General features: G+C 35.6%; 1 protein-coding gene across 9 annotated transcripts in view; it reads left to right on the forward strand.

The window, feature by feature from the left end:
* ROBO2 (roundabout guidance receptor 2) overlaps positions 1 to 26,933 on the forward strand; it is a 663,217-nt gene that overhangs the window by 592,608 nt on the left and 43,676 nt on the right. For all 9 annotated transcript variants that reach the window (XM_044940048.2, XM_044940051.2, XM_044940065.2 and 6 more), the window contains 4 exons: positions 4,190 to 4,372; positions 14,323 to 14,365; positions 15,811 to 15,938; positions 21,394 to 21,675. In XM_044940048.2, the coding sequence (XP_044795983.2) occupies positions 4,190 to 4,372; positions 14,323 to 14,365; positions 15,811 to 15,938; positions 21,394 to 21,675 (636 nt within the window). The remainder of the gene's footprint in view (positions 1 to 4,189; positions 4,373 to 14,322; positions 14,366 to 15,810; positions 15,939 to 21,393; positions 21,676 to 26,933) is intronic.

Below are 26,933 nucleotides of genomic sequence, written 5' to 3' on the forward strand. Positions count from 1 at the left end.
CGTCACACACATCCCATGTCTGTGCTCTAATTAGTTCAACTGACAACATTGTTTCAAAAGTACTAGCTGTACTAGAAACACTAATACACCTTGGGCAACATAAATATTCCACTATATTCAATATGATGTTTTACGACTCTTTTACACAAATGAAGGACAACTTTTCTTTTCTGATTGTGCTATAAAGTGTTTTCTTTTTAGTTATAGCTAGTGTTTAGCACAGTCAACATATATGAATATGAGCTCATTTTAAATACATGCTAGACTATGTTTATATGTATACTGATTAAAAGCAAAGAGATGAGGAAAATGAATCAGGTTTACTACACAGGTGAAGATGATTTTTAAATCTGGAAATTAACACAAAAGAAACTTCAGAAGTGAAATACTGGACTATATAAAAACTGGACATATCAATGGAACATTATGTGTAAATGTGGGCATGATGAAGGACACAAACAGTAAAGACCTAACAGAAGTAGAACAGATTAAGAAAAGTTCTCAAGAATACAGAGAAAAACTATACAAAAAAATCTTAATACTCTGAATAATAATGATGATGTGGTCGCTCACCTAGAGCCAGACATCCTGGAGTGTGAAGTCAACTGGGTCTTAGGAAACAGTACTATGAACAGGCTAGTGGAGGTGATGGAATTCCAGTTGAACTACTTAAAATGCTAAAAGAGTATGCTGTTAATGTGTTGCACTCAATATGTCAGCAAATTTGGAAAACTCAGCACTGGCTTGGAATAGGAAAGGTCAGTTTTTATTCCAACCCCAAAGATGGGCAATGCCAAAGAATGTTCCAACTACTGTACAGTTGCGTTCATTTCTCATGCTAGTAGGTTTATGCTTTAAATCCTTCAAGCTAGACTTCAACAGTATGTGAAGAGAGAACTCCAGATGTATAAGCTGTGTTTAGAAAAGACAGAGGAACCAGAGATCAAATGGCCAACATCTATTGGATCATAGAAAAAAGCAAGGGAATTCCAAAGAAACATCTACTTCTGCTTCATTGACTACACTAAAGCCTTTGATGTGTGGATCACAACAAACTTTGGAAAATTCTCTAAGATATGAGAATACCAGACCACCTTACCTGTCCTGAGAAAGCTGTATACAGGTCAAGAAGCAACAGTTAGAACATGACATGGAACAAAATTGGGAAAGGAATATGACAAGGCTGTATATTGTCACCCTGCTTATTTAAATTATATGCAGAGTACATCATGCGAAATGCCAAGCTGGATGAATCACAAACTGGAATCAAGATTGTCAGGAAAAATGTCAACAACCTCAGATATGCAGATAATACCACACTAATGGCAGAAATTAAAGAGGAAGTAAAGAGGCTCTTTATGAGGGTGATAGGAAAGAGTTAAAAAGCTGGCTTGAAACTGAACATTCAAAAAATGAAGATTAAGTTATACCAGACCCATCACTTCATGGGAAATAGAAGGGATAAAAGTGAAAGCAGTGAGAAGTTTTATTTTGGGGGCCTCCAAAATCACTGCAGATGGTGACTGCAGCCATGAAATTCAAGGGTGCTTGCTCCTTGGAAGGAAAGCTAAGACAAACCTAGACAGCAAATTAAAAAACTGAGACATCAGTTTGCCAGTAAAATTTCATATAGTCAAAGCTATTGTTTTTCCAGTAGTCGTGTACGGATGTGTGAGCTGGACCATGAAGAAAACTGACTGTCAAAGAATTGATATTTTTGAATTGTGGTGCAAGAAAAAATGCTTGAGAGTCCCTTGGACAGCAAGGAGATCAAAACAGCCAATCCTAAAGGAAATCAACCCTGAATATGCATTGGAAGACTGTTGGTGAATGTGAGTTTCCAATACATTGGACACCTGATGGGAAGAGCTGACTCTTTGGAAAAGACCCTGATTCTGGGAAAGATGGAATGCAAAAGAAGTGAGCAGCAGAGGATGGGATGTTTAGATAGCATCACTGACCCAATGAACATGAACTTAAGCAAACTTTGGGAGAGAGTGAAGGACAGAGGAGCCTCACGTGCTGCAGTCCACAGGGTCACAAAGAGTCAGACACGACCTAGCAACTGAACAACAAATAAACAAATGGGCATTCTGATTGGCTTAACAAAGTAAAAATTTCTTTCTTATTCATAGTCAGTCTAATATGGGTTTGCAGAATGGAGGATGGGGTTTCTACTCCATAGAGTTTTTCATGAAATGTGGATCCTTCCAGTCAATGGTGTACCGTCTCTCATAGGGTCAGCATCCCACGACTGATCCCTTGTTCTATCCAACACCTTAGAAAAGAGAGTATGAAGCGCTGTCACAGTGGTACATGGATTGGCCCAGAGATACCATGCATCTGCCTGTGTACAATTGTCCAATATTCAGTCACTTTGTTGCACTCGACTACAAGGGAGGCTGGGAGATACAGGCTACTTTTCTTCTCTGGAAGAAAAGTGAAACCTTGGTAAACAAGTCATCTATGGTTTGAAGCACTCTCACATCTAGATAATTTACAACTTATATTCCTACCTGGGGCTTCCTTGGTTACTTAGATGGTAAAGAATCTGCCAGCAATGCAAGCACGGCTGGGCACATCCACGTGCACATGTAAAGAGGTTAATAGGAACACTGTAATTTGTGACTCAAGTTATGGCCATGTAAAGCTAAGAGTTACTTAAGACCCACTCAGGTAAAGTAAAAGTAAAGTCTTAGTGGTTCAGTCATGTCCAGCTCTTTGTAACCTCATGGACTGTAGCCTGCCTGGCTCCTCTGTCCATGGGATTCTCCAGGCAACTTACTGGAGTGAGTTGCCATGCCCTCCTCCAGGGGATCTTCCTCGTCTCCTGCGTCTCCTGCATTGCAGGCAGATTCTTTACTGCTGAGCCACCAGGGAAGTCCACTCCTTACATTCATCATCTGGGTTAATCCCTACATAAACCCACTGCTTTCCTAGCTTGGAAGTGACATGGATGATACTCAAATGTGGAACTTCAAAGATCTTGCTGTTTCCAGTATGTTACAGTGGCAGGATAACTAAAACAAGAGAATTACACATTCCTTTGATATGGTATGCTGAAATTTACCATTTATTTTTGCTTACAATTTATTTTTTGATTATTTTTTTACTCACTAAATGAGATATTGGTGTGGACAGGGAGGCCTAGCGTGCTGTGATTCATGGGGTCGCAAAGAGTAGGACATGACTGAGCGACTGAACTGAACTGAACTGAATGAGATATGATATTAATATGATAATTCACTTAGTTTCCAGTTTCTGAATTCATCCATCTATTAAATAAGCACCTAAATCTTTGCTCATTAGTAATGTTAGAATTCCATGAGTCTTAAACCTGTTTAAAAATGTGGATTGAGATTGTCTTTATTATGTCCGAGAGGACTAAACTGTCAGAAATGTGACAACTTCTAGAATAATCTTAGTCTAGATTTAAGTGTATGATTTGTTACATTGACCTTAGAATTAATTTTCAAGTTGTTTTGTATCTAACTTTCATGTGGATTTTCAAGTTGTTTTGTAGCCAACTTTCAAGTGGATTTTCAAATTAGCTTCAGATACTTTAAAGGCATTTAAGAGTTTTATCTTTCTGGGAGATTTTAACTATAGATACTAATCTCTATGAAAAGATGTTTATGTTATTATCATTATTTAATATAGCAGTTTCAATACCTTCCAGAAAATTAAAGTATGTTTGATCAAGGTAAATTATTTGGTAAAATATTAAGAGAAATATTTTGATCATCTGTATTAGGCAGTGCTGTAAGGGGAAAGGTAATTTGCAAATACCCAGTTTAAAAGTTGTAGTTGCTTTTCTTTTTTTAAACGAGAATTGTCTTACACAATGCTTTACCTAACTGAAGAAAAGTTATTATTATTTCAGCTCACACACTTGTTTTAGTATTTATATATGAAGCAATAAATCAAGAAGTGGTTCTGAATCTGTCCATAGTAAAACAAAACACAAAGGAGCAATGTTCTTATTCACATTTCAAACTTATGATTTGATTCTCCTTTTGAAACTTATAAAATCTGCTTACCAGTAAATTGTGAAAGGGTCAGGACACAACAAATATTACCTGCTTCAAAGAAGGTTACAATCTTCTGTGCCTTTGGTGTAGCACGTATGTATTTTTGTGGGGGTTTGGGTCTTAATATTTACTAGCACTAACTATTGTTTCTTCCATAGGGGGCCGAAATGAAGTTGTCATTACCGAAAACAATAACAGCATAACTGAGCAAATCACTGACGTTGTGAAGCAACCAGCTTTTATAGCTGGTATTGGTGGTGCCTGCTGGGTAATTCTGATGGGTTTTAGCATCTGGTTGTACTGGCGAAGAAAGAAGAGAAAGGGACTCAGTAATTATGCTGGTAAGAGGCTATTTCCAGCTAAGAAAATGTCTTAGCTTTAGAAATATGATAAAATGTAAGGGAAGGAATGAAACGGGATATGAAATGAGTGAATGAATGGGTGTTTTTTGCTTGATTTAAGCCATTATAAACAACATGCTTTAATGCTTTAACAACTGCTCTTCATCATATCACATTATGACCATAAGGCCATCTTCTTGCCTGTATCTTCAAGGAAGCATAAGAAGAGTGCACACCAATAAAGTGATTAGCCATTTTTCTTAATAGTTCAACACACACACACACATAGACTTTGCAAGCTATGACACCATGTTTGAGAAGTATATTTAAGCAAGAGCATTCCTAAAATGCTCAGGAAAAAAAGAGAAAAGATTTGAAATGTAGTTTTTCATATTTACAGTACAGATTACAAAGGGAAATGTATCCCAGATGGAAAATACAAACAAAACAAATAAATTTCACCAGGATTGATGAAACTGATGAGGCATGATTTGTTTTACTGGTCATTTAAATAGAATGTCTATTATAAAATGACCAATGAGCATTTTAGAAAGAAGAAAAAACAGAAGCAAAAGTAAGAGAAAAAAAATAAGATCCTAGATGTTCTACTTGTTTGCAAAAATATTTTCTTTGAATCCACAGCAGGAATTTTAAGGACGTCCAAAATTATGGCCTTCAAAATACATCCAAGGCAGAAAGAGAGAGAAAATTATCAAGTCAGTGAGTGAAAAATGACCTCGATATTGAAGCTATGTTCAGTTAAAGTTTGAATTACATTCATTTTAAGTACTTTCTCTAACAATGATAAAAAAAAAAAGCCTCACAAATACTTTACATTTTCTAGAATTTTCAAGGGAACAATTTTAATTTATCATTGTCCTACAAATATTTTAAAAATCTTTGAGATATTTTATTCATCTTCTATTTCTGATTTTTACTTTAATAAGCATAAATGTCTTCATAAGTGATTTTACAGAGGCTTCATTACTTATTAAGCTTATCAGCTGCTATAACTTGTAGCATACAAGCTTCTGAGAATAGTTCAAAATGAAAGAAACACCATCCATTTGGCTGTTTTCCTTGTTATTGAGTAGTATTTAAATATGATCAGTTGATGATCACATTGCGGCTCATGACTATAGCTTGTAGAAATAATGTTTGTTAGTTACTGGTTAGAATATATTCCCAGGACTAGAGAAGATAGTATAGTGTATTCATTGCAGAAGGGTTTCCATACTTTGTGACTTGCTATTGCTGTGCCGTTCTCATTTCTTATTGGTTGCTGATGCCTGCTTCCTTATGCTCTGTCCTCTGAGTGCTTTATCAGCCTGCCAATGAAGGATTCTTCCTGGAAAGGGATGCTGGGCAATGACTGCTGAGTGTCAGAGTCATGAACATTAATGAGACTTTAATGTAGCTTCTTGTTTTGCAGTCCAGTCCCCTGCTTTCATTCCTTGAAGATACTGTCCGTTTACCTGTCTGTTTCGTCTGTCACCGTGTTCTGTTTCATCTCTGTGACATGCTCATATTAATCAAAGACTATTTTTGTGTTTATCTCTTTGCTTGACTTTAGTGAAAATAATAAAAGACTGACAATGTCAGTCACTTCAGTGCCCCATTTGGAGTGTTGCATTTTTACCCTCTGTAGGATTTTCATTCACTTCTTCCAAATAGCATTAGTCTCCTAATTAGTAGTTATGTTTTTTTGTAAAATCATGTCAGAGAGCCTTTCTTCTTTTCTTTCTTCTTCTCTTTAAAAACAGCAGTTCTTTACATTTGATTGGAAAATATCTGTTGGTCTTTGAGCTGGACAAGAATAGCACATTTCCTGTTGTCATTTCTCATTGTGATTGATATCCATCTGCTTGTAGAAGAACTGCTAACTCAGAAGGTGCTATGCCCTTCAAATATTTTGGAATCAGACCAAGCCACAGAGCAGGCTTTCTGAACCTTTATCCTTAATTGATAGATGGCTGACTCTCAGAATGGATTCACCTTCAGCTGGAAATTTGCCTTCCAGCAACTGCTGTTCTCTTCTAGGTGAGAAGCAAATGAAAATCCACGCTATAGGTACTCAGCATTGCATATCTGCCTTGGTAATATTCTCTACACATTTCCCCCCATAAATATCCTTAACCTCCACTTTCTGGAATTTTTATATTCTTGTCTTTCTACAGCTTAAAGAATATGGGGATTGTAAATAGGCATGCTTAGTGTAGTATTTGTTTTTCATATGTTTGATTTTATGACATTTGATTCATGAGCTAATGATCTGTTTTAAGAGCACAGAGATTTCATACAGGGCTAATTTCCTCTGAAGTATTTTATAAAAGTTATCAAGAAAGTGGTCTATGTGTAATGGTTCTGTTTAAATTTTGGTTTTCATAGAAATTTCTGTGGGAATCTTATACGTATGAAATGCAAAACTGGTAAGCTTAAAGCAATATAATTTTACTCAGAAAATGAGAAGTCTAACATTTCTACTTTTTACTACACATCGTTTCAAATTTTTCTTACTGATTTATGACACCAGTGATCATTTTTTTCAAAGAAACGTAAGTCTATATTGGGATCAGTATTTAAATTAATTTATAACAAAAGATGACTTCATTTGCTTTAGACCCCAAATATGATCTTAGATTATACTTCAACATCTGCTGAAATTCATATAAATTCAGAAACATGCATTTTAATAATGCTAATCCTAAGTAGAATTGAAGTGGTGATTTAGTCGCTAAGTTGTGTCCGACTCTAGCGACCCCATGGGCTGTGGCCCACCAGGCTTCTCTGTCCACGGGATTTTTGAGGCAAGAATACTGGAGTCAGTTGCCGTTTCCTTCTCCAAACCAGCAACTGAACCCAGGTCTCCTGCACTGCAGATAGATTCTTTACCAACTGAGCTACCCGGGAATTCCCAAGTAGAATTGAAAAGTAGGTTGAATTTGACTTCAGTGCTTGCCTTTTCTACTTCATTCCAAGTCTTCTTAATATCACAGGTAGATTTTAACCATCATAGGAAAGATTTTAACTATTGGGGAGAAGAAATCCTTTGCAGAGTGGAAAATCCAAGTCTTCACAGGATGCCTTCCACTCACTCTATAGGCAAAAGTTTACCCACTGATTTTTATCGTGTTAATCTTTGACTCTCCATCTCCATATGGAAAATTATATTTGAATGCTTAGAAGAAAGGTAAAAAAAAAATGATATGCTATTCAGCGTTGATATTTTTTCTTATGATTCCAAAGAGTTAACATATTGATCATAGAACACTAGTGGATCAGCACCTTAGATTGTAAAAGCAACTGTCAGGAATCAAATATAAACTTTTGAAAGGATCTGAGAGGACAATTTGGCCTGAATGTAAAGTTTTGCTTCTTTACAAAGCAGAACATGGCGATTTCCCCAGGGCAAAGTTACTAGCTTCCTATTTCAGTTTTTTCCTATTTCAGTTTTTTTCCTATTTATTCTTTGTTTAAATTCTTCAGACACAAACATGCACTAAAGCTTTGCTCGTGGCTCAAAGATGGGCAGCTAGAAAGAGAAACATATTCCCCTGTCTCATATTCTGCATGAAATCATTTTATTTTTTTCTAGAATAACATGCAATGTTATTTATCTTGCTCTTCATTGAGTACTAACAGTGCTTGCCATTGCATGTGAGCTTCCTGTCTGCCAAAAATATTCACTACCTGAGTTGTTATAGGATGAAATAGAATCATGAAGATATTTGGGCAGAAAATATTAGGTGATTTTTGAATCTAGAGAAAATGTTTGATTATATGTGTTAATGGTGTTTGTGAATAGAAAAGTGAACAATATATAGTTTGAATAAAGCCATGCAGCTTTCACAAGGATTCTGTATGTCATATTACGATCTTTATGAAGCCTGCATGATGCTTTTCAAACTAATGCTGGTCATATTTCTATCAATAATTTTTAAGTTATCAACTTTTTAATGGAAGTAAACTAACTTTCACACTTTTAAAGGGTTGAGTTCTATTTTATGAATATTACCTCTGAGGATGACAGATTTAATTAAACTCAGTAAATGTAAATAATTTAATGAGTGAGCAAATTATGAAATACCAAACACTTCATGCATAGGTTTTAAACCATTGGTGAAATTATTTGACAAAACCATCCTAAGACAGCTAAAAGATTTGATGGAATTTTTATACTCCGATTATCTGGGCTTGAGTTAAGGCTTATTAAAAGAGGATTAATCTACATTCATAGTTGAGAAATAGCTTATCAGGCAAGGGAATGAGGCTTGGCTGGCAACATTAAAGTTTCCATTTGGAGTAGGAAAATGTGGCCTACTAGAGATAGGCACTCTGAAAGCTTCCTTACCTCAAAATGTCAATTTTCCATGTAGTTATATTTCCCTTCCCCCTCCGTGCTAGCAGGCATGAGATTAGGATTAATCCTGACAGATAATAGTAGAGGTACTTTGTATATGATCTGAACTTGCAAAATCTCTTTACCTTCTGTCTTTCATAAATGCTGCAATAAATTCAGAATATTTAATACATTTCTAAAACAGTTAAGAGTGAGGTGTCTATAGAGCTTTTTGGAAGCCTTAGCACTAGTCAGACAGTTTTAGCAATAAAAACTCCTATGCACTCTGTGTTGCTGCCTTCAAATTTCTTAATTTTAGATGTTATCAGAAACTCCTCGTAAAAAGCATTCACTTATTTCAAAGTTAATTCTGACAAGCACAAAGTTACTACCCTATGATTGTCAAAACTGTGACTAGAGCAAGACTGTTCAACCACTTACCCTCTCTACCCTCTTCCTTTCAGCTTTAAAGTAGTTCATCACCTGTGAAATGAGAGCTACTTTAAAACAGCTTTCAAATTTGCTCTCGCATTTATTTTTATGTTTCTCTGTCTCTACACACACACAAAATGTTGATCAAAACACCAAATATGACTTCCATTTTAGGAGATCTAATTGTTTATCCTTTCTCATCTGTTTTTAATCTCACGGTCTAATAGAACTCAGTTACTTTTGGTCTGCTTTTCAAAATGGAACAAATCTAAAAGTTTTGGAGCATGGGAAGAAAAGGAAACCAGAAAAAGTATACTCTTTTTCGTTTCCTTCTAAAAAGACAACTATTCAACTTTATTACATAAGGGTATTGGATTTGTTGTTATTGTCTTCTTCTGTTAGAAACACACAAAATTGAAGTTTCTCATATATATCAAGTTGTGTCCATAGGCCATTTTAAGTCAATGATGTATTTATATAATGACTGTGTATTTTTGCCTCTTTATAGTTGGTATGAAGATGCACAAGCATAAATGTCTTTAAGAACTATTTTTGACAATCTCTTTGCAGATTTGAAATTATTTAATGATTTATATAAAAGTAGAAAATGGATATGTCTTGAATGTTGTCAAATTTAAAATTCTTTCATTCACAACATTTAACTCTCAGTTGGTAAATATGGACCATACTATAGAGTCCATACTCTAACACATCTGTAAATAAATCTCGATGAATGTTTGAATGTTTTTTCCCCAACTTTTTATTGTGGTACAATACACATTACATGAAATTTGCTATCTTGACCATTTTAAATATATCGTTCAGAGGCATTAAATACATTCATGATGTTGTACACCATCACCACCATCCATCTCCATAAATTTTTTCAACTTTTAAAACTGAAAACCTTTGCCCAGTAAACAAAAACTCCCCATTTCCCTCTCCTTCCAGCCATCACAACCAACATTTTACTTTCTGTCTCTGTGATTTTGACTACCCTGTGTACCTCATATAAATGGACTTTGACAGGTTTTGTCTTTTTGTGACTGGCCTATTTCATTTAACATATTGTCCTTAAGGTACATCCACGTTTTAGCATATGTCAGAATTTCCTTCCTTTTCAAAGCCGATTAATATTCCATTGCATCTGTATATACACTTATCCATTCATCCATCAATGGATGCTTGGTTTGCTTCCAAATTTCAGCTGCAATGAATAATGCTATGATGACCATGGATGTATAAATATCTCTTTGATATCTTGATTTCAGATCTTTTGGGTATATATCAAGAAGTGGAATTTCTGGGTCTTATTATAATTCTATTTTTCATTTTTTGAGGAACAAACATGGTATTTTCAACCAAGGGTAAAATGGTTTTTACCTTCCACAATGGTTTCAATTTATTCATATTCTCAATAATGCTTATTTTATGTTTCCTGTGTAGAAACCAACCTAACAGGTATGAGGTAACATCTTATTGTAGTTTTAATTTCCATCTCCTTAATGATTAATGATGCTGATCATCTTTCCACGTGCTGACTAGCATCTGAATGATATCTTTGGATAAGATTTTGAGTGTTGCATCTTAGTACTTTAATATTTACAGTTTATGAAAACTTTAACATTGGTAAGTACATAAAGTTAAATACAACTTAATTTTTGTTCAGTTGTCCCTGGCTTCAGTTGTCTTCTTTTTTTCTAATATTATTTTTTGCTGTGACAGTAACAGAAAATTTGGGTAAGGAAAAAAGAGCATCCAAGTTAGAAATGCCCAGCTTCTCCCCTTATATCTCCTAAACCACACATTTGGAGATGTGTCTGCTGATATTCACAACATTATCTTAGCCCTCTTTTATCAGAGTAAAACAATCATTTGATAGTCCATTAAAAAACCACATACTAGAAAGTCACTTCAGATGGAAAGTTAATTAGCTGCACTGTTTTCACATTTTGTGTTTTTCCAAACCAATCAGACATTTATTTAATGTCACCAGTGATTTTTTTTACAATAATTGTTTCATATCATCTTGTTATTTTTTGTTGTTGTTGTTAAAAACAGTTATTAAAGGGACCCAAAGTGGTATGGACACACAGCTGACTGTTGATTCCCAACACTTAAGGGAGTCCATCACAAAGTAGACTAGTGATCAGTATTCATCTTCTTCATAGCCAGTCCTGGGCAGATGCAAAGGTGCTGTCAGATTGTTTTGTAATACACTTGAGAAGATACCTAAAAACTTCATAAAGCAGCGTACTTTAGGTGCCAACGAGATGTTTCTGAAAGCACTGCCTCATAAATTCCTGATAAACCCTTGGATGATGATGATATCGCCCAATTATGATGCCATAAGAGAAATAAGGCAGTGGCCATAGGACTGGAAAAGGTCAGTTTTCATTCCAATCCCAAAGAAAGGCAATGCCAAAGACTGCACAAACTACCACACAATTGCACTCATCTCACATGCTAGTAAAGTAATGCTCAAAATTCTCCAAGCCAATCTTCAACAGTATGTGAACCGTAAACTTCCAAAGTGTTCAAGCTGGACTTAGAAAAGGCAGAGGAGCCAGAGATCAAATTGCTAACATCCATTGGATCATCGAAACAGCAAGAGAGTTCCAGAAAAATATCTGCTTTATTGTCTGTGCCAAAGCCTTTGACTGTGTGGATCACAACAAACTGTGGAAAATTCTTCAAGAAATGAGATGGGAATACCAGACCACCTGACCTGCCTCTTGAGAAATCTGTATGCAGGAAAAGAAGCAACAGTTAGAACTGGACATGGAATAACAGACTGGTTCCAAATCGGGAAAGGAGTACATCAAGGCTGTATATTGTCACCCTGCTTATTTAACTTATATGCAGAGTACATCATGAGAAATGCTGGGCTGGATGAAGCACAAGCTGTAATTAATGTTTTTGGGAGAAATATCAATAACCTCAGATATGCAGATGACACCACCTTTATGGCAGAAAGTGAAGAAAAACTAAAGAGCCTCTTGATGAAAGTGAAAGAGGAGAGTGAAAAGTTGCCTTAAAACTCAACATTCAGAAAACTTAGATCATGGCATCTTGTCCCATCACTTCATGGCAAATAGATGGGGAAACAGTGGAAACCGGGGCAGACTTTATTTTCTTGGGCTCCAAAATCACTGCAGATGGTGACTGCAGCCATGAAATTAAAAAATGCTTGCTCCTTGGAAGAAAAGCTATGACCAACCTAGATAGTATATTAAAAAGCAGACATTACTTTGCCAACAAAGTCCATCTAGTCAATGCTATGATTTTTCCAGTAGTCATGTATGGATGTGAGAGTTGGACTGTGAAGAAAGCTGAGCACTGAAGAATTAATGCTTTTGAAATGTGATGTTGGAGAAGACTCTTGAGAGTCCCTTGGACTACATGGAGATCAAACCAATCAATCCTAAAAGAAATCAGTCCTGAATATTCATTGCAAGGACTGATGCTGAAGCTGAAACTCCAATACTTTGGCCACCTGATGGGAATCACTGACTGGTTAGAAAAGACTGTAATGCTGGGAAAGATTGCAGGCGGGAGGAAAAGAGGATGACAGAGGATGAGATGGTTGGATGATATCACTGAGTCTATGGACATGAGTTTGAGTAAGGTCCAGGAGTGGTGATGGACAGGGAAGCCTGGTGTGCTGCAGTCCATGGGGTTGCAAAGAGTCAGACATGACTGAGCAACTGACCTGAACTGAATAGATATATTCTTAGACAACCTTAGGGAGGGGACTGGGAAACTACATTTAGAAATTTATAGAATCTAAAAAGTGATCATACTTATTAGCTCAAACTTAAGAAACAGGTGAATTATGAGATTATCCAAATGAGAAAGTATTTACTAAATGTATACTTTAAGTAGCAAGTTCATTAAAAATATGAATCAATTCATAAAATTTTATTTTCACTTTTGCTCACCAAGTAATCATAGTAAATATAATCAGTGTCTTCCAAAGATAGGATGTGTTGAATTCACAGCAGTGAAATGGTATTTTTTCCTTCATCCCCAGGGACTAGTTTAGCTGATGCATATTAATTTTGGTCAGAATTGCAATTGTGCAGTCCATAAACTTCTAAACACCAAATTTTTCCCAATGATTTCCTAGTTAAGTAATTTAGTGGCAAAATTTGACCCCAAATAATATGAAGTCATGTATATACCTTGTTTCACTAATCGTGAATATTCACATCTCATTGCAACACTAATCATTTTGAATATAGTTGCTGCCTCAGACCCTCTCTGCAGTGTGCATCATATTACCTATCTCAGATCTGAAGCATTTTAATGACAAACAAACTTAGCTGCAAAGACTGTGGGTAAGAGATGATGGACCCAAACTGATATTTATCTTCTTTGCCAATCCTTGACACCCACTTTCATGTTGTTAGCTTTGTAGAATGAAATCTAGTGACCAGAGGGAGTGGGTTCTCCAGCTCTGGCTTTACTGGATTCTTGTTGGTGTTGCTAAAATGCTCCATAGATTTAAAAAGGACTTAAGTTGTATAATCTTTACATACAGTGGGAATATATTCAATAAGTTGAAAGTCTCATTTTTGTAAGGATTGAAAAATGAAGCAAAGCATTCAATACATTATATATTCTCTATTCACTACAGTTCATGTCTATTATACAGTAAATGTAGTATTTCAATTCATAGTGTTTCTCAGTGTCCCTAAAAGGACCTGTGATGGAGAAGAATAGGTTATCAATCTGTACCTGTTTCACTGGTTTTATTAGAAGGATATTACCTGTTTGAACTATCCTGTTTCACTTTCTGTTATGTGCAGTTTTCATTATGCCCTCTAATTAGGACACCTGTATATTAGCATTAAAAGTCATGATGTGATAATTCTTTGTTAATGCATGTCAATCTTCCAATATGTACCAACTGACATACAAATAAAAATTGCCCCTTTGACTTAACCATGTGTTTGACCTGAAGAATTTTTAGATGTCTTATTAAAGTTGGAACAAATGATGGCTTTGCTTTAGGCCAAACCACTGCTTCTTACTATCTGTGCAATTATGTTAATTATATTTTGCTATAATTCCCAGGGGCTTCAGCTCTAAACGAAGAGCCAATATGTAGTTGTTGTTAATTGTAATTAATATTGACTACTTGTGTGTGTTTCTTTTTTTTTTTTTTTTTTTACAGTTACATTTCAAAGAGGAGATGGAGGACTAATGAGCAATGGAAGGTATACCAAGGAGATTTTTTATTTTTATTTTTAATCAGGACTGAGGAAACCACATAGTAAAAGGCAATTATTGTAATAAACAGTCACTTATAAGTCTGAGAATTCTAGAAGGAATTAAACAGCTTACAACAAGGTTTAATGATCTATCTGTTGTGCACTTTAGAGGAATCAAGTCCAGATGTTTCATATCTCCCAGATGCCCCTGAAGAAATTAGTAGTAAATATCACAAGGAATGTGTTCATTTGTTAGCAGGATGTTTATTGCATTAATTAGACATTAGCAAATGAAGTTGCTGTTGTTTAAGGCTCCTTATTGGTTCTCACCAAATTGCTGTGAGTGAACAATTACATATAATCGATCACAAAGTAAATGATTCATAGATGATGAATAGGTTGTAGATTGATAGGACTGGATTCCACAACTTTGGATACTCAATTGAAATTGATAAAAACTGATAACAAACCCATATATCCTCATCTATTTTCCCTTTGCTGATATGGAAATTGTAATTAGGCTCTGGTAATAACTTCCAATCTCCCATTTAATCAATATTTTAGCAAAAAGAGATTAGGTCTAATGAGAGCTGGTGGATGTAGCCAGAAAGCAGTTGGATCTTCTTATTGCAGTTTCCATAGAAACTCGTGTTTCTCTTAAGGATTGATCACCAAGGGTCTATCAGGAAAATTTTTAAAAAAAGTACAATGATTATAGATGTTGCTGTATCTTTTTAAGTATGATAATAATCTGGAAAGGGATCAGAATCCCACTTTTACGTTAAAGATAGGGATTCTTTGTTGAATATGATGCAAAAGAAGTTTTCTTCATAGACGATATGCACATACTGGATCAGACCACAGTGGATCTTTTATCACCCTAAAATGCTTTCATATTCTCCTAACACTTTAAATTTAGAGAACCTGAAAATGTACTATTGATGGAACAGTATAAATACTCTTCATTTATTTCCCTTAAGTTCCTTGCCTCTAAATCAAGCATGAGGGCTCATAACAGGGGTTACAGCCTATAGGGGACAGATAAATATGGGAGCTGCAGGAATTGAAGGAGCAATAGCCCAAAGTCCTGGAAATGGCTGATACTAAGCAATCATTCTGACCAATTGTTCCCCTGAGGTGCCAATTTATCATTAGATCTTGTTTCAGGATGCTGCTATGTTACCAGTTGCCTACCAGTTTCAGGGAAGATGACTGAATTCATTTGGATGTCAGCAGAATCCCATGCCAGACTCTTCTGCTTCCATTGACAGGGATGATCTATACAGAGCCTGAGTGAATTGCCAAAGTTCCTTAATTCTTGAGAGCCTCCAGATTTTCATTTGAAAGTGAATTAAAATCTTAAATTCTTTAATCCACTGTAGTTTATGAGACAGATGTGCAAATCTCTCATGGAGTTCCATGGACTGATTCCTATTTAATTCCTGTTTTAGCCGCCCGGGTCTTCTAAATGCTGGTGATCCCAGTTATCCATGGCTTGCTGACTCGTGGCCAGCCACGAGCTTGCCAGTAAACAATAGCAGTAGTGGCCCGAATGAGATTGCGAACTTTGGGCGTGGAGGTAAGTTGTCTTTTTCAAAATTCTGTCATTTGTGATTTGTTTTCTTGCCTCTCCTGGATGTTTTGAAAAAGGCATACCAAAAAGTATTTTCTTCCATAAGTGAATTTAGTGAAGTACATTTATTCATAGTACTGTACATTTGCTAAATATTTTATTATAAAGCTGTGGTATCTATTACCTTGAGTCAAACTGAGCTTTTAAGGATGTTATTCAGAGAAGGCAATGGCACCCCACTCCAGTACTCTTGCTTGGAAAATCCCATGGACGGAGGAGCCTGGTAGGCTGCAGTCCATGGGGTCGCAAAGAGTCAGACACAACTGAGCGACTTTACTTTCACTTTTCACTTTCATGTGTTGGAGAAGGAAATAGCAACCCACTCCAGTGTTCTTGCCTGGAGAATCCCAGGGACGGGGGAGCCTGGTGGGCTGCCGTCTCTGGAGCTGCATAGAGTCGGACATGACTGAAGCGACTTAGCAGCAGCAGCGAGGATGTTATTACTAATCAAGAAGATAACTATTCATAATGCACTTTGTTCTTCATACTATTAGTACATGATTAAGGGTTTACCAGGTAGCACAGTGGTAAAGAATCTGCCTGTCAGTGCAGGAGATGCAAGAGACTTGGGTTCAGTCCTTGGGTTGGGAAGATCCCCTGTAGAAGGAAATGGCAACCCACTCCATTGTTCTTGCCTTGAAAACTTCATGGACAAAGGAGCAAAGAGTTGAACATGACTGAGTGAGCACAGTACATGATTACTAAATCAGGAACTATACAGCCAAACAGGGCTTATGATTTAGAACCAGTCATTTTACTTCTCTGATTATCATTCAGTATATATTTATTGAGTATATCCTGTGGACCTGGCACTGTGGCAGACAGTAAAAAATATCATATAAGAAGTAGACACTTAAAATAAATATAACAACATGTTGACAGCTTTTCTGTAATTCTACAATTGATCATTTGTACCCCAAATAAAAAACAAAAATATTCTAAGTAGCTGACATGCTAAGGTCTTCAAAATTCGGTACTAGAATCCTGTCCATAGGTCTTTATAAAGAAAACAGAATTGGACTTATTATGAAAATCACCACCTTCCCCTCTCCACCTTTTCATCCAATCATTAGGAGAGCAATGGGTTTAGAGAAAGATGGGACTGGAAAAGTCTCAGGCCCCAGTGTTTAGTTCAGCTGATACATGGGTTTTCCATTGGCATAAGATTGTGCAGACAGCAAATGGACTGGTACCTTGCCAGTACCCCACATGAAAGAGCTGTCTCCTGGGAGGAGGAAGGTGCTATGGATGGAGTATTATTTAGGCTGATACAAGAAGGAACGGTAGGAAATCAAAAGTGTGTAGAAAGTGTGTAGAGAAGAAATTTACTGTGTCTTATGATTCAGAAAGCAAGGGAAACATTGACGTCTTTAAGAAATGAATGAATTTCCTAATGACTTGAGTATCAATTGCAAGGCAAAAAAGTGCTAAGAAATATGAAGGACAGGTAACAGAGGATTTTCTAAGCCACACAAAGCCTTTAAACTTTGTTAGAGGATGATCAGAAGCCATTAATGGACTTTAAGAGGAGAATTCTAGAATGCAAGTGCTGTTTTAAATCATCCATCTAGCTACTGGGTGGAGGACTGAGATAGGTTGAAAATTTGGGATGATTAATTAGGAGAATAATGCTGTAATCTAAGAAAGTTTGTGTGAATCCACTGAAGGATTTCTATATTTCTAGGAAGAACTAATGTAGGAGACCCAGGACTAAGCTAAGAATTCTGGGTTTACTGTAAACCTCAGTGGTGGATTTCACATGTATGAGTGTGTAAACACATTGACTTAGAATACAGTCATGGATATTGGCCTTTTCTCTTTATGAATGTAAGACCAATGCATGTTTAGATATATTTAAAATGGCGTTTTAAATAATAAAGTTACTAATATTGCACAACTCTGCATCGTGTCAGTACCAACCGAAAAAGGGGGACCTCCGTCCCGTAAGTTGTATGACTGCTCGGCATCTTACTTGCCCTCTGTAATTCAGTCCACCCTATTTAGCTTCTCAGTTGCCCAGACTCTCTGAAAGTGGCTGCCTCCCCTAGGTGTCAGAATTCTGAGCCCTGCAATCATGGGTGTCACTTTGCGTTGGATAGTTCTGTGCCCAAGCATAGTCTTATCATGAAATCAAAACATTCCTCCCTGCCCTACCCACTGATTTCGAAATTCTGTTCATAAAGCTTTTATCAATCAAGGAATAGCTGCCTTTTTTCTTGTATTGGAATAACACACCATTCTATCTTTATATCAAGTAATAAATGCACAAAGGTGGAGAAAGTGTTTTTTTTTTTCAGTTTCGAGTAGATTATATTAACATTATAAAATGTCTCAATCTAATTTAGCCAAAGGATACTTATGAAGATTTTCAAGGTGTTTTTTTTTTTTTTTCCATTTCCACTTCATTTTCATGACATGAAAATATTTCACAGGTCGCTCTCAAGGCCATGACAAAGTTTTTGCAGAGTTAACTGTATCTCTTTTCAGTGTGATAAGAATTTTAAGCATTTACTAAAAAGACAGGATGTTTCGCAAACTCCATTTCCTTTGCACAATAAATGTAATAAGTGTAAGACATAGATAATCATATTTCTAGCTTAGAGGTCAAGAAACTAAGGTTTATCAAGGTGAATAATTTGAGATCTATGTGTAGAATCCAGATCTAACAGATTTTAAAGCCTATACTCTTTTATTTACACCACTCTGCAATTCTTAAGGTAGGATTCACATGTATGATTGTATTACCAAGTACGCTTAGAGGAATAACCATGGATACTGACGTTTTTGACATTTTTTCCTTTAAGAATGTTTACTAATGCATTTTTAAATGTAATGAAAATACTATTTTGAATAATCAAGTTACTAATAATCACATGTATTCATTTTGACAATACAAACTATAAAAATGCCCTTTAATTATTCAGTAAGTACTTACTCTTTACAAAACACTAAATGAGGAATTACGGAAATACAGACATAAATCCCAGGTACTCTGTCCTCAAGTAACTTAAGATACAGTGAAGGAGACAGTCATTCATGGAAGTAATTATTCCAGGCAAAAAGAAATAAATGCATGTGTAACTAGGGTGCTGAAAAACTGAAGAATGAAATCATGAGTAATTCTGACTAGAGAGAAGGGTTTCTATAATTCATAAGTTTCAGACACAAACATTAACAAATGCCAGTGAGACAACCTGAAGTATCAAGAAGGGGTAGATGTGGACTGTGTAGAATGTAAAATGAAAAGCCCTGTCTAAAGATGGCAGCATCTATTCGAGTCCAGGCTCCTGGGAGGAAGACTGGCCCAGAGTTCCAAATCATCTGATGTTATAGGATAATTCCCCACATGCAAGTAGTCATGTATAAGCCTCTAGTATTTTATTGTTGGGACATAATTCAATTTATTTTTTGAAAATGTAAGAGTGAGCAAATAACATTTGAAGGAAATATGCAGCCCCCAAATCAATATAGAAGCACTTAGAATTGAAGACTAATTTCATCCAGCTGAGAGAGATTCTATTTCTAGAACCATAGCTTTAGTTGGCATAGAATATGAAGGATTAGATTTTCATACTATATTTTTTTCCATTTTAAAACATGTGAACACACAACCATTTCAAAAACTGGCAGTAGCTCACAATCTAAATCCAAAGCTTTGGAGAACCTCATATTCAAGATGTTGGGAAGTTGGGGTCAGTGTTGAAGAAGGGTATCTGTCCAGTTCATCAGTGAAAGACATGGTAGAGGAGGCAGAAACAAAACTCAAAAAACCTCCCTAGAGTGAATGACCTACTTTCACAATTTTGATATATTATTAAATATCAAGCATCTCAGAGAATAAAAATCATACTGACCTGATGCTTTAGAATGAAACATATATCTTTGTCATCAAATTTTCTGATCAGTTTACAGCTAAAAACAAGGGCAAGAAAACAGTTATAAAATTCTGAATCCGAAAACAATGTGCTTACTTATACAACTTGATGAAATATTATAAATATGAACATGTTTAACTATTTAAAATAGTTATTTTAAAACTACATATATACTTAATTATAAAACAGGTTGGAATTTCAGACTTCAGAACCTTCAGAAAGAACCTACAGTGTGTGATTATAGTGTATAAAATGTACTTTACATGTCTTGTTACTGTTGCTAAAGAAGATCATTTTTAGCTTTTGTAAAATGCAAAAGCAAAATTAATATTTTTACAAGAATCCTTATTTCAAGTACTGTTAGATATCATAGAATCTAAAAGCTTTAGGATATTTTGACTACTTCAGTCTTCTCCTTGTAATGATAAGCTGGTTTTGTTACTGAGATATTTGGTTTATTATTACATTACTATAACTAATTGAAAATTTTCCATAATGAAATGAAGAGGGTTGTTGAACTCATGTCCTGTGAAATGTGACTTTCAGAACATAGATTATTAAGTAGCATAATATATATTCACTTTTAACTCTACATGATTAAAAATAGTATTAGTAGGGTTTTTTTTGTTTGTTTGTTTTTGTATTTTTTTAGGTTCTAGTATCTTCATTCTGAGAAGGAAAATAAATGCTTAGAAGAGAGGTGGCAGTTCTGAATTTAAAAGCTTCATGTAAAGATAATTTAACATACCAAAGTGATAAATGGACTGATTGATATTCAGTGTTTTTCCTGAAGTTTAATTTTACTCTTGCTGTATTACAACTTGAAACTATAATTCTCTACTTCTAAGATTTGGTAGCATAAATTAAACTCTGTGATCACCCAGATTGCTTCTTCTGTAGTTAAATCCTGCTGTATTGTGAAAATGACTTATTCATGAAAATCTTCCTTTGTTATCCAAGAGAAAAAAATTGCTACCATCAGTTACACTCCATTTCTGGAGCTGTGAAATCAACTCAGATAAACAGCCAGTAGAAACTTGAGTAAAAAAGTGCCTCCTAGTTTGGAGAGTATAATTTTGGAAACTTTTGCATCTATTTTAGCAGTTATTTTCCATGTCTCTTGGGATAAAGTGGAAAAAGATGCTTTTCATCCGTGATTTGTAGATTCACTTTTGCCATTGCTTCCGTAAAGAGCTAACAATTTCGTGGATTCTAAGCCAGAATGAACAACTGAAAGCATTTTTTCAGGAGTGAAATACACTAAATTTCTCATTCATGGTTGAAGAAAATGGGGGATAGGGTGTGTTAAGCAGTGAGACGTGAAGGACAGCCGGTAGGCCTGCCTGTCACCAAGGCTGATGGCTTGGCGACGGTTGTACATCATCTACCCTTCATTGGCTCATGAAGCCCATCTCAGCTGAAATGCAAACGTGCGGCATGACACATTTATTTTTCATCTTCAGTCCTGATAGTTTTGGGCTTCCTGTGCATCATTAAATTGTTTCATTTCCCTATGTTCACCACAGATGTGCTGCCACCAGTTCCAGGCCAAGGGGATAAAACGGCAACGATGCTCTCAGATGGAGCCATTTATAGCAGCATTGACTTCACGACCAAAACCACTTACAATAGTTCCAGCCAAATCACACAGGCTACCCCATACGCCACGACACAGATATTGCATTCCAATAGCATACATGAATTGGCTGTCGATCTGCCTGATCCACAGTGGAAAAGCTCAATTCAGCAAAAAACAGACCTGATGGGATTTGGTTATTCTCTACCCGATCAGAACAAAGGTAACAATGGTAAGTCCAGTTCTTACTTCCAGAAGAGTTATTTTCATATCATTTTTGCATGAGATAGAAAGTAGTATTTGTTGTTTGGTTTAGTAATTCATCACCAGGTTCACTACCTAAACTAAAAAAATACACTGGCATGTATTCAATACCTTGCACAGTCCCCGCCACCACCTCCACCTCCACCACCACCGTTGTTATCGCCACACAGCAACACCAGTTGGTTTCATCCTTTTAGCTCTTTATTCAATAGTGATCAGTAATCCATCTCGACCTCCATTAGGCAGGACAGACAAAACATTCCTCCACTGTCCTACGACATCTGCTTCTGAATTGCTAACTGCATGTTCTGCATGGGCTTGTGCTGTGAACTAATCACATGATGCCACTATGACCTCTGCCCTTTAACCCTTAGCCTTACTTTACATCCCTGACTACCGATTGGCTGAGGGATTGTCTAATAGAATGCCACACAACCAGTCACAGGATTTCAGCACCACCAGCTCTCACAACAGCTCAGAGAGGAGTGGCAGTCTCTCAGGTTGGTCTCGTCACAGTAAGGAGAAATATTTGTTTGTCACCAGCGTATGACCTGTGTTCCTAACACTCATGAAGAAGGACTGGCTCACAGCTCACTGTCAGACATTTATCTCTCAAATGACAGTAGGAGTTTATCCTAATGGAATCAAGTTTTGGGGGTGGAGGAGGGTAAAATTCACCACCAGCCTTTATGTATGAATTGTACAAGGTTGTATTTACTGAAAGATAGTGCCATTTTACCAAATACTAATTGTTAAGGGGCAGATGAGTTTGATCTGCCTTGGACCCTACTTAAGAGTCAAGAGAACTCGGCAATAAAATGATCACGTAGGAAAATCAGCTTCATGGCATGGACACCATATTCAACTAAAATGCAAATGATTTTGGAAATTGTTCATAATATTAAGAGTCTGGTGATGTGACTGCCTATTTTTGGACAAGTTTTCCAAAATATTGTGTTATCTATTGATGATATTATTTAGAGTAAGATCCTGATACCATGCTAAACAGGAATGTTAATATGGGACACTATTCTTTACATTTAATTTCTTAAAAAATCCCAGTCTTTTATGTTGGTAATTTCTTATGCGGTAAATTTTAATATATATTCAAGATGCATTAGCTGAACTAACAATCCATAATGCAGGCATTAAATAGCACATGTAGGGAAAAACACATTTTACTGGAAAGAATATGTACCTATCATAATGAATATCAGATCTCTAGGCCCAAGGATCCTCATCTCTAAAATGAGATCTTTGTAGACATTCTAATTTTTACATTGTGTATGACTGATGACTTTCTCTGCTCATTTCTAATTGATACCATGACTTTATTTTCTTTTTTTTATACTATTGACAGTCTATTTGTTTTTATGAAGTTTTTTAACCTCAGTTACTTAGTGAAAGATTATAGTGTATTGAGTGAGGTATGTCATAGGTTATGAGATATCAAGGCCATAAATAGTTAACTCTTCTATATAATTAGGGTAACATTTACTAAATGATCTTTCCTTAGAGATAGAACCCTTTCAGTCTGAACATGTTAATATTCTCTCTTCTCTCCAAAATGAGCCATTTGCTCTCCTTACCTCTTGGTAGAACTGGATATATTATAGAATCCAGAAAATTTTAAACATCTGTTACAAATTTAAATGGCCTGGTAATATAAAGTATTTTTTTTTAATAACCTTAAATATCATTTGTACTGTCATTTATTTATGATGAGTCCTATAATTGTACTGAATAATTTAAAAATTAATTTATTCTAGGCTTATATCATTCAAAATATGCCAAGTCTCAATCAATATATATATTTTAGAAGTCTATATACTGTAAGTCATGGATTGTAAAAGACCTTTTGTGAAACCATCATTAAATATTCTTATATGTTGATTACCATTGAGTCTTAAAAGTTACCTTTGAGTAATTCTAAGCAGAATATAATTCACAATAGTGCTTACTACATTTTTGAATCCATTAATCTCTTGAGTGACATTTATATATACTAAGATTTATATTAACTACTTCATCTACATTTGAATACAAAATTACTTAAATCGGTGATAGAAAGCTTTCTTTAAGAGACAAGACTGACGTGATTGTTCTCTTCTTAGTTTAGTCAAATTGAATTTAACATTAGAGTTCTTTTTATTCTTATAATCATTGATATGTATTCTAAAGCTTACATTTAAGATCAAACTGCCCTATGGATATTGAATCATAAGATTTTCTTAATTTGTCCACAGTGTTAATGAAACCAGTTTAAAATAATCATGGTAATAAACAAAATTGTACATTCCTAAATTGAGTGAATTTCTCACCCTTTGAAGCACTCATATAATAATTTATTCAGTATATAATTTCTTAGCACTCCTCTTAAAAAGACCAACCATTAAAAATATAAAACTCAATTTTTTTCAAAATAATCTCTGTAATCATAATTTTATATATATGCACGAATATATAGGACAATATCAATAGTAATAGGGCTTCCCCAGTGGCTCAGCAGTAAAGAATATGCCTGCAGTGCAGGAGCTTCAGGAAACACAGGTTCAATCCCTGGGTCGGGAAGATTCCACTGGAGGAGGAAAATGGCCACCCCCTCCAATATTCTTGCCTGGAGAATCCCATGGACTGAGGAGCCTGACAGGCTACAGTCCATGGGTCGCAAACAGTCGGACACGACTGAAGTGACTTAGCAGCAGCAGCAGCAGTAGTGCGTGTGTGCTTAGTCACTCAGTCGTGTCGACTCTCGCAACCCCATAGACTGTAACCTGCCAGGCTCCTCAGTCCCGGGGATTCTCCAGGCAAGATTATTGGAGTGGGTTGCCATTTCCTTCTCCAAGCATCAGTAGTAATAACTACATATTTTTATATACTAGTATTTTTAAAAGACTAAATTTAATTTGAAAATAAGCTGTTTTCAAATTTTCTTTACATAGAATCATTCGTTCAGCATAAATAAATGTAAATTCAGATATTTACATTTTCACTTGAAGAGAAACAGGTCAAATATGTCTGCAAGTCATCAAAATATGTGATGACTAAATGTATAATGCAGACAGTTCTCACCTTAAAATGCTTGAGGATCTTAGGTTGCAAGTAATAGCAACAAACTGGGTTCATTTAGCTCAAGATGTGGATCTCAGAGAATTTAATTTCCCTAGCTTGTATCATATGGCACTATTATGCTCAGCACCCACCTCTTTCTAGAGAAGACAAAGCATACTGATCGATAGTCTTACCAAAAGTACCCACAATGAGAAAGCAGAAATTTCCCCCAAAGAGGGGAAAGTGGACATTGGATGGAGAGCCTCACAAGTCCCTCTGTGAATCAGCTCTGCTTCCCCAGCACATTTTTAAGTCAGTTGTCAGTAAGAGGTGGTGATGACTTTCTTGACCGTGGAGAAGAATTTCAACAGAGCTGGGTTCAGAGCTGTAGAAATTGTAATTTCCACTAAAGCTGCTGCATTCTAAATTGTTCTCTTACTATGCGAATATGCACAAATGTAGAAAGAATCTCTATTTTCCCATCTATAAAATGGAGATGTAAAAACTTTCCTATTTGTGTCACTCAGGTCTGGTGGAGATCATATGACAGTCCTAAAAGTGCTATAAAAAGTGGGAAAAAAAAAAAAAAGGTCCACATGTACATATATAAGGAATAAGAGGTACACAGGCAAAAACTACCAAGAACACATGCCCACCCTGTTCTTCTAAGTAGTGAGACATAGTTCTGAAAATACCAAGAAAGATACAATCTTTGCTTATGACTTTGACGGGTTATCCACCAAATAACAAGGAGGCAAAGGATTAAGGCTCACCTACCTTAAACACAAAAATTACAAACTTTAATCAATCAGGTTGATTATTTTTATCCTAAACATCAGACTATTTCTGGGATCCTCAATGGGGCTGGAAATGTGGAATGGCTTTGTAAACAGGCAGACTTGAGTTTGTACTGAGCTGGAGGAGATGGAAGAGACTGGTAGTGACTGCCATTTGTTGAACATTCTATACATTGTGAACCCTTTATATGTGTTATCTATTATAATACTCAAAATAACCCAAACAAGTAGTCACTTTATATCTTTTGTACATATGTGGAAATTGAGGTGATAACTATTGAGTAACTTATCAAGTAAATGAGAAACTAGTTTCAAGCCCAGAGATTCAACTCTTATTCTCAAACTAGAAGTTACCTGCTCTCCTTTCTCTTAATACGTTTTCTGCCAAAGATAAAAAGTGAAAGGAAGGGTGGAAGCACTTAGTTTTCAGAGATGCTCTTTTCTGTGTGTGTATATGTGCACATGACCTAGAAAACAGATACAATTTCATATTTAGCAATAGGGTATATATCTAGTTTACAGTTTCATCGCTTTCTGGCACTCAAAGTTATTTTAAATTCCATAATTTTCTGAATTGGCTGATGCTGGTTAATTGATAGAAGAACGGAGTTGAGGCAAACTTCTAGTGATATCTCTATTGTTAGGTAGTCCTGCTATGAATATTTGATACTCATAACTTTTAGTTCCAGAAAGATATAGTTCAAGGGGTCAATACCATTTTTTAAAAAAAAAATATAGCCGTTGACTGCCTTAGGAATGACGGAAGTTACCTACATTCCCCTAAAGTATCTTTTGCTCAAGCAGTACACATTTCTGCATCCAGCTGTGGTCCATTTAGGAAGAAACTTGATGTACTTAATTTGGAGCAGTAGAAAGTACTTCATTGAATAAATGAAAAACTTTGTTTTCATTTGGTAATCTGGTAAACTCTGGTAATCCCAGATATGGCTCATATGCTGCCAAGTTACTTTCTGCTCATATTTTGTGCATGAATTCATTTGTATTACAATAATACTGAAGTTGATTACTGTATTTCCATTAATTTTCCCCATATTTGGTATTTTAAAATATGTTAGACATCTGGGAACTACTCACTATATGCAAAAAATAATTGTGCCATTCATTAGTTAAAAATTCTATAAAACATATCATTGTGAAAGATTTACAAGAATCCTCCAGATTGTTGTTGATTGATTTTTATAAGTTACTTTTGAGAGAAAACTGTTACTCTCCTGGATTAATTAAATTGAGTAAATTCTAATGGAAAAGTTTAGCCTGTATCCTTAGACACTGCATTTTTCCACTGAGACAGATTATGCAAAAGAGCATTATAAATGCACTAAAATCTGACATTTTAAAGAATTTGTTATGGCCCATT

The sequence above is a fragment of the Bubalus bubalis genome, chromosome 1 (assembly GCF_019923935.1).
Source record: "Bubalus bubalis isolate 160015118507 breed Murrah chromosome 1, NDDB_SH_1, whole genome shotgun sequence".
NCBI classification, from domain to species: Eukaryota; Metazoa; Chordata; class Mammalia; order Artiodactyla; family Bovidae; genus Bubalus; species Bubalus bubalis.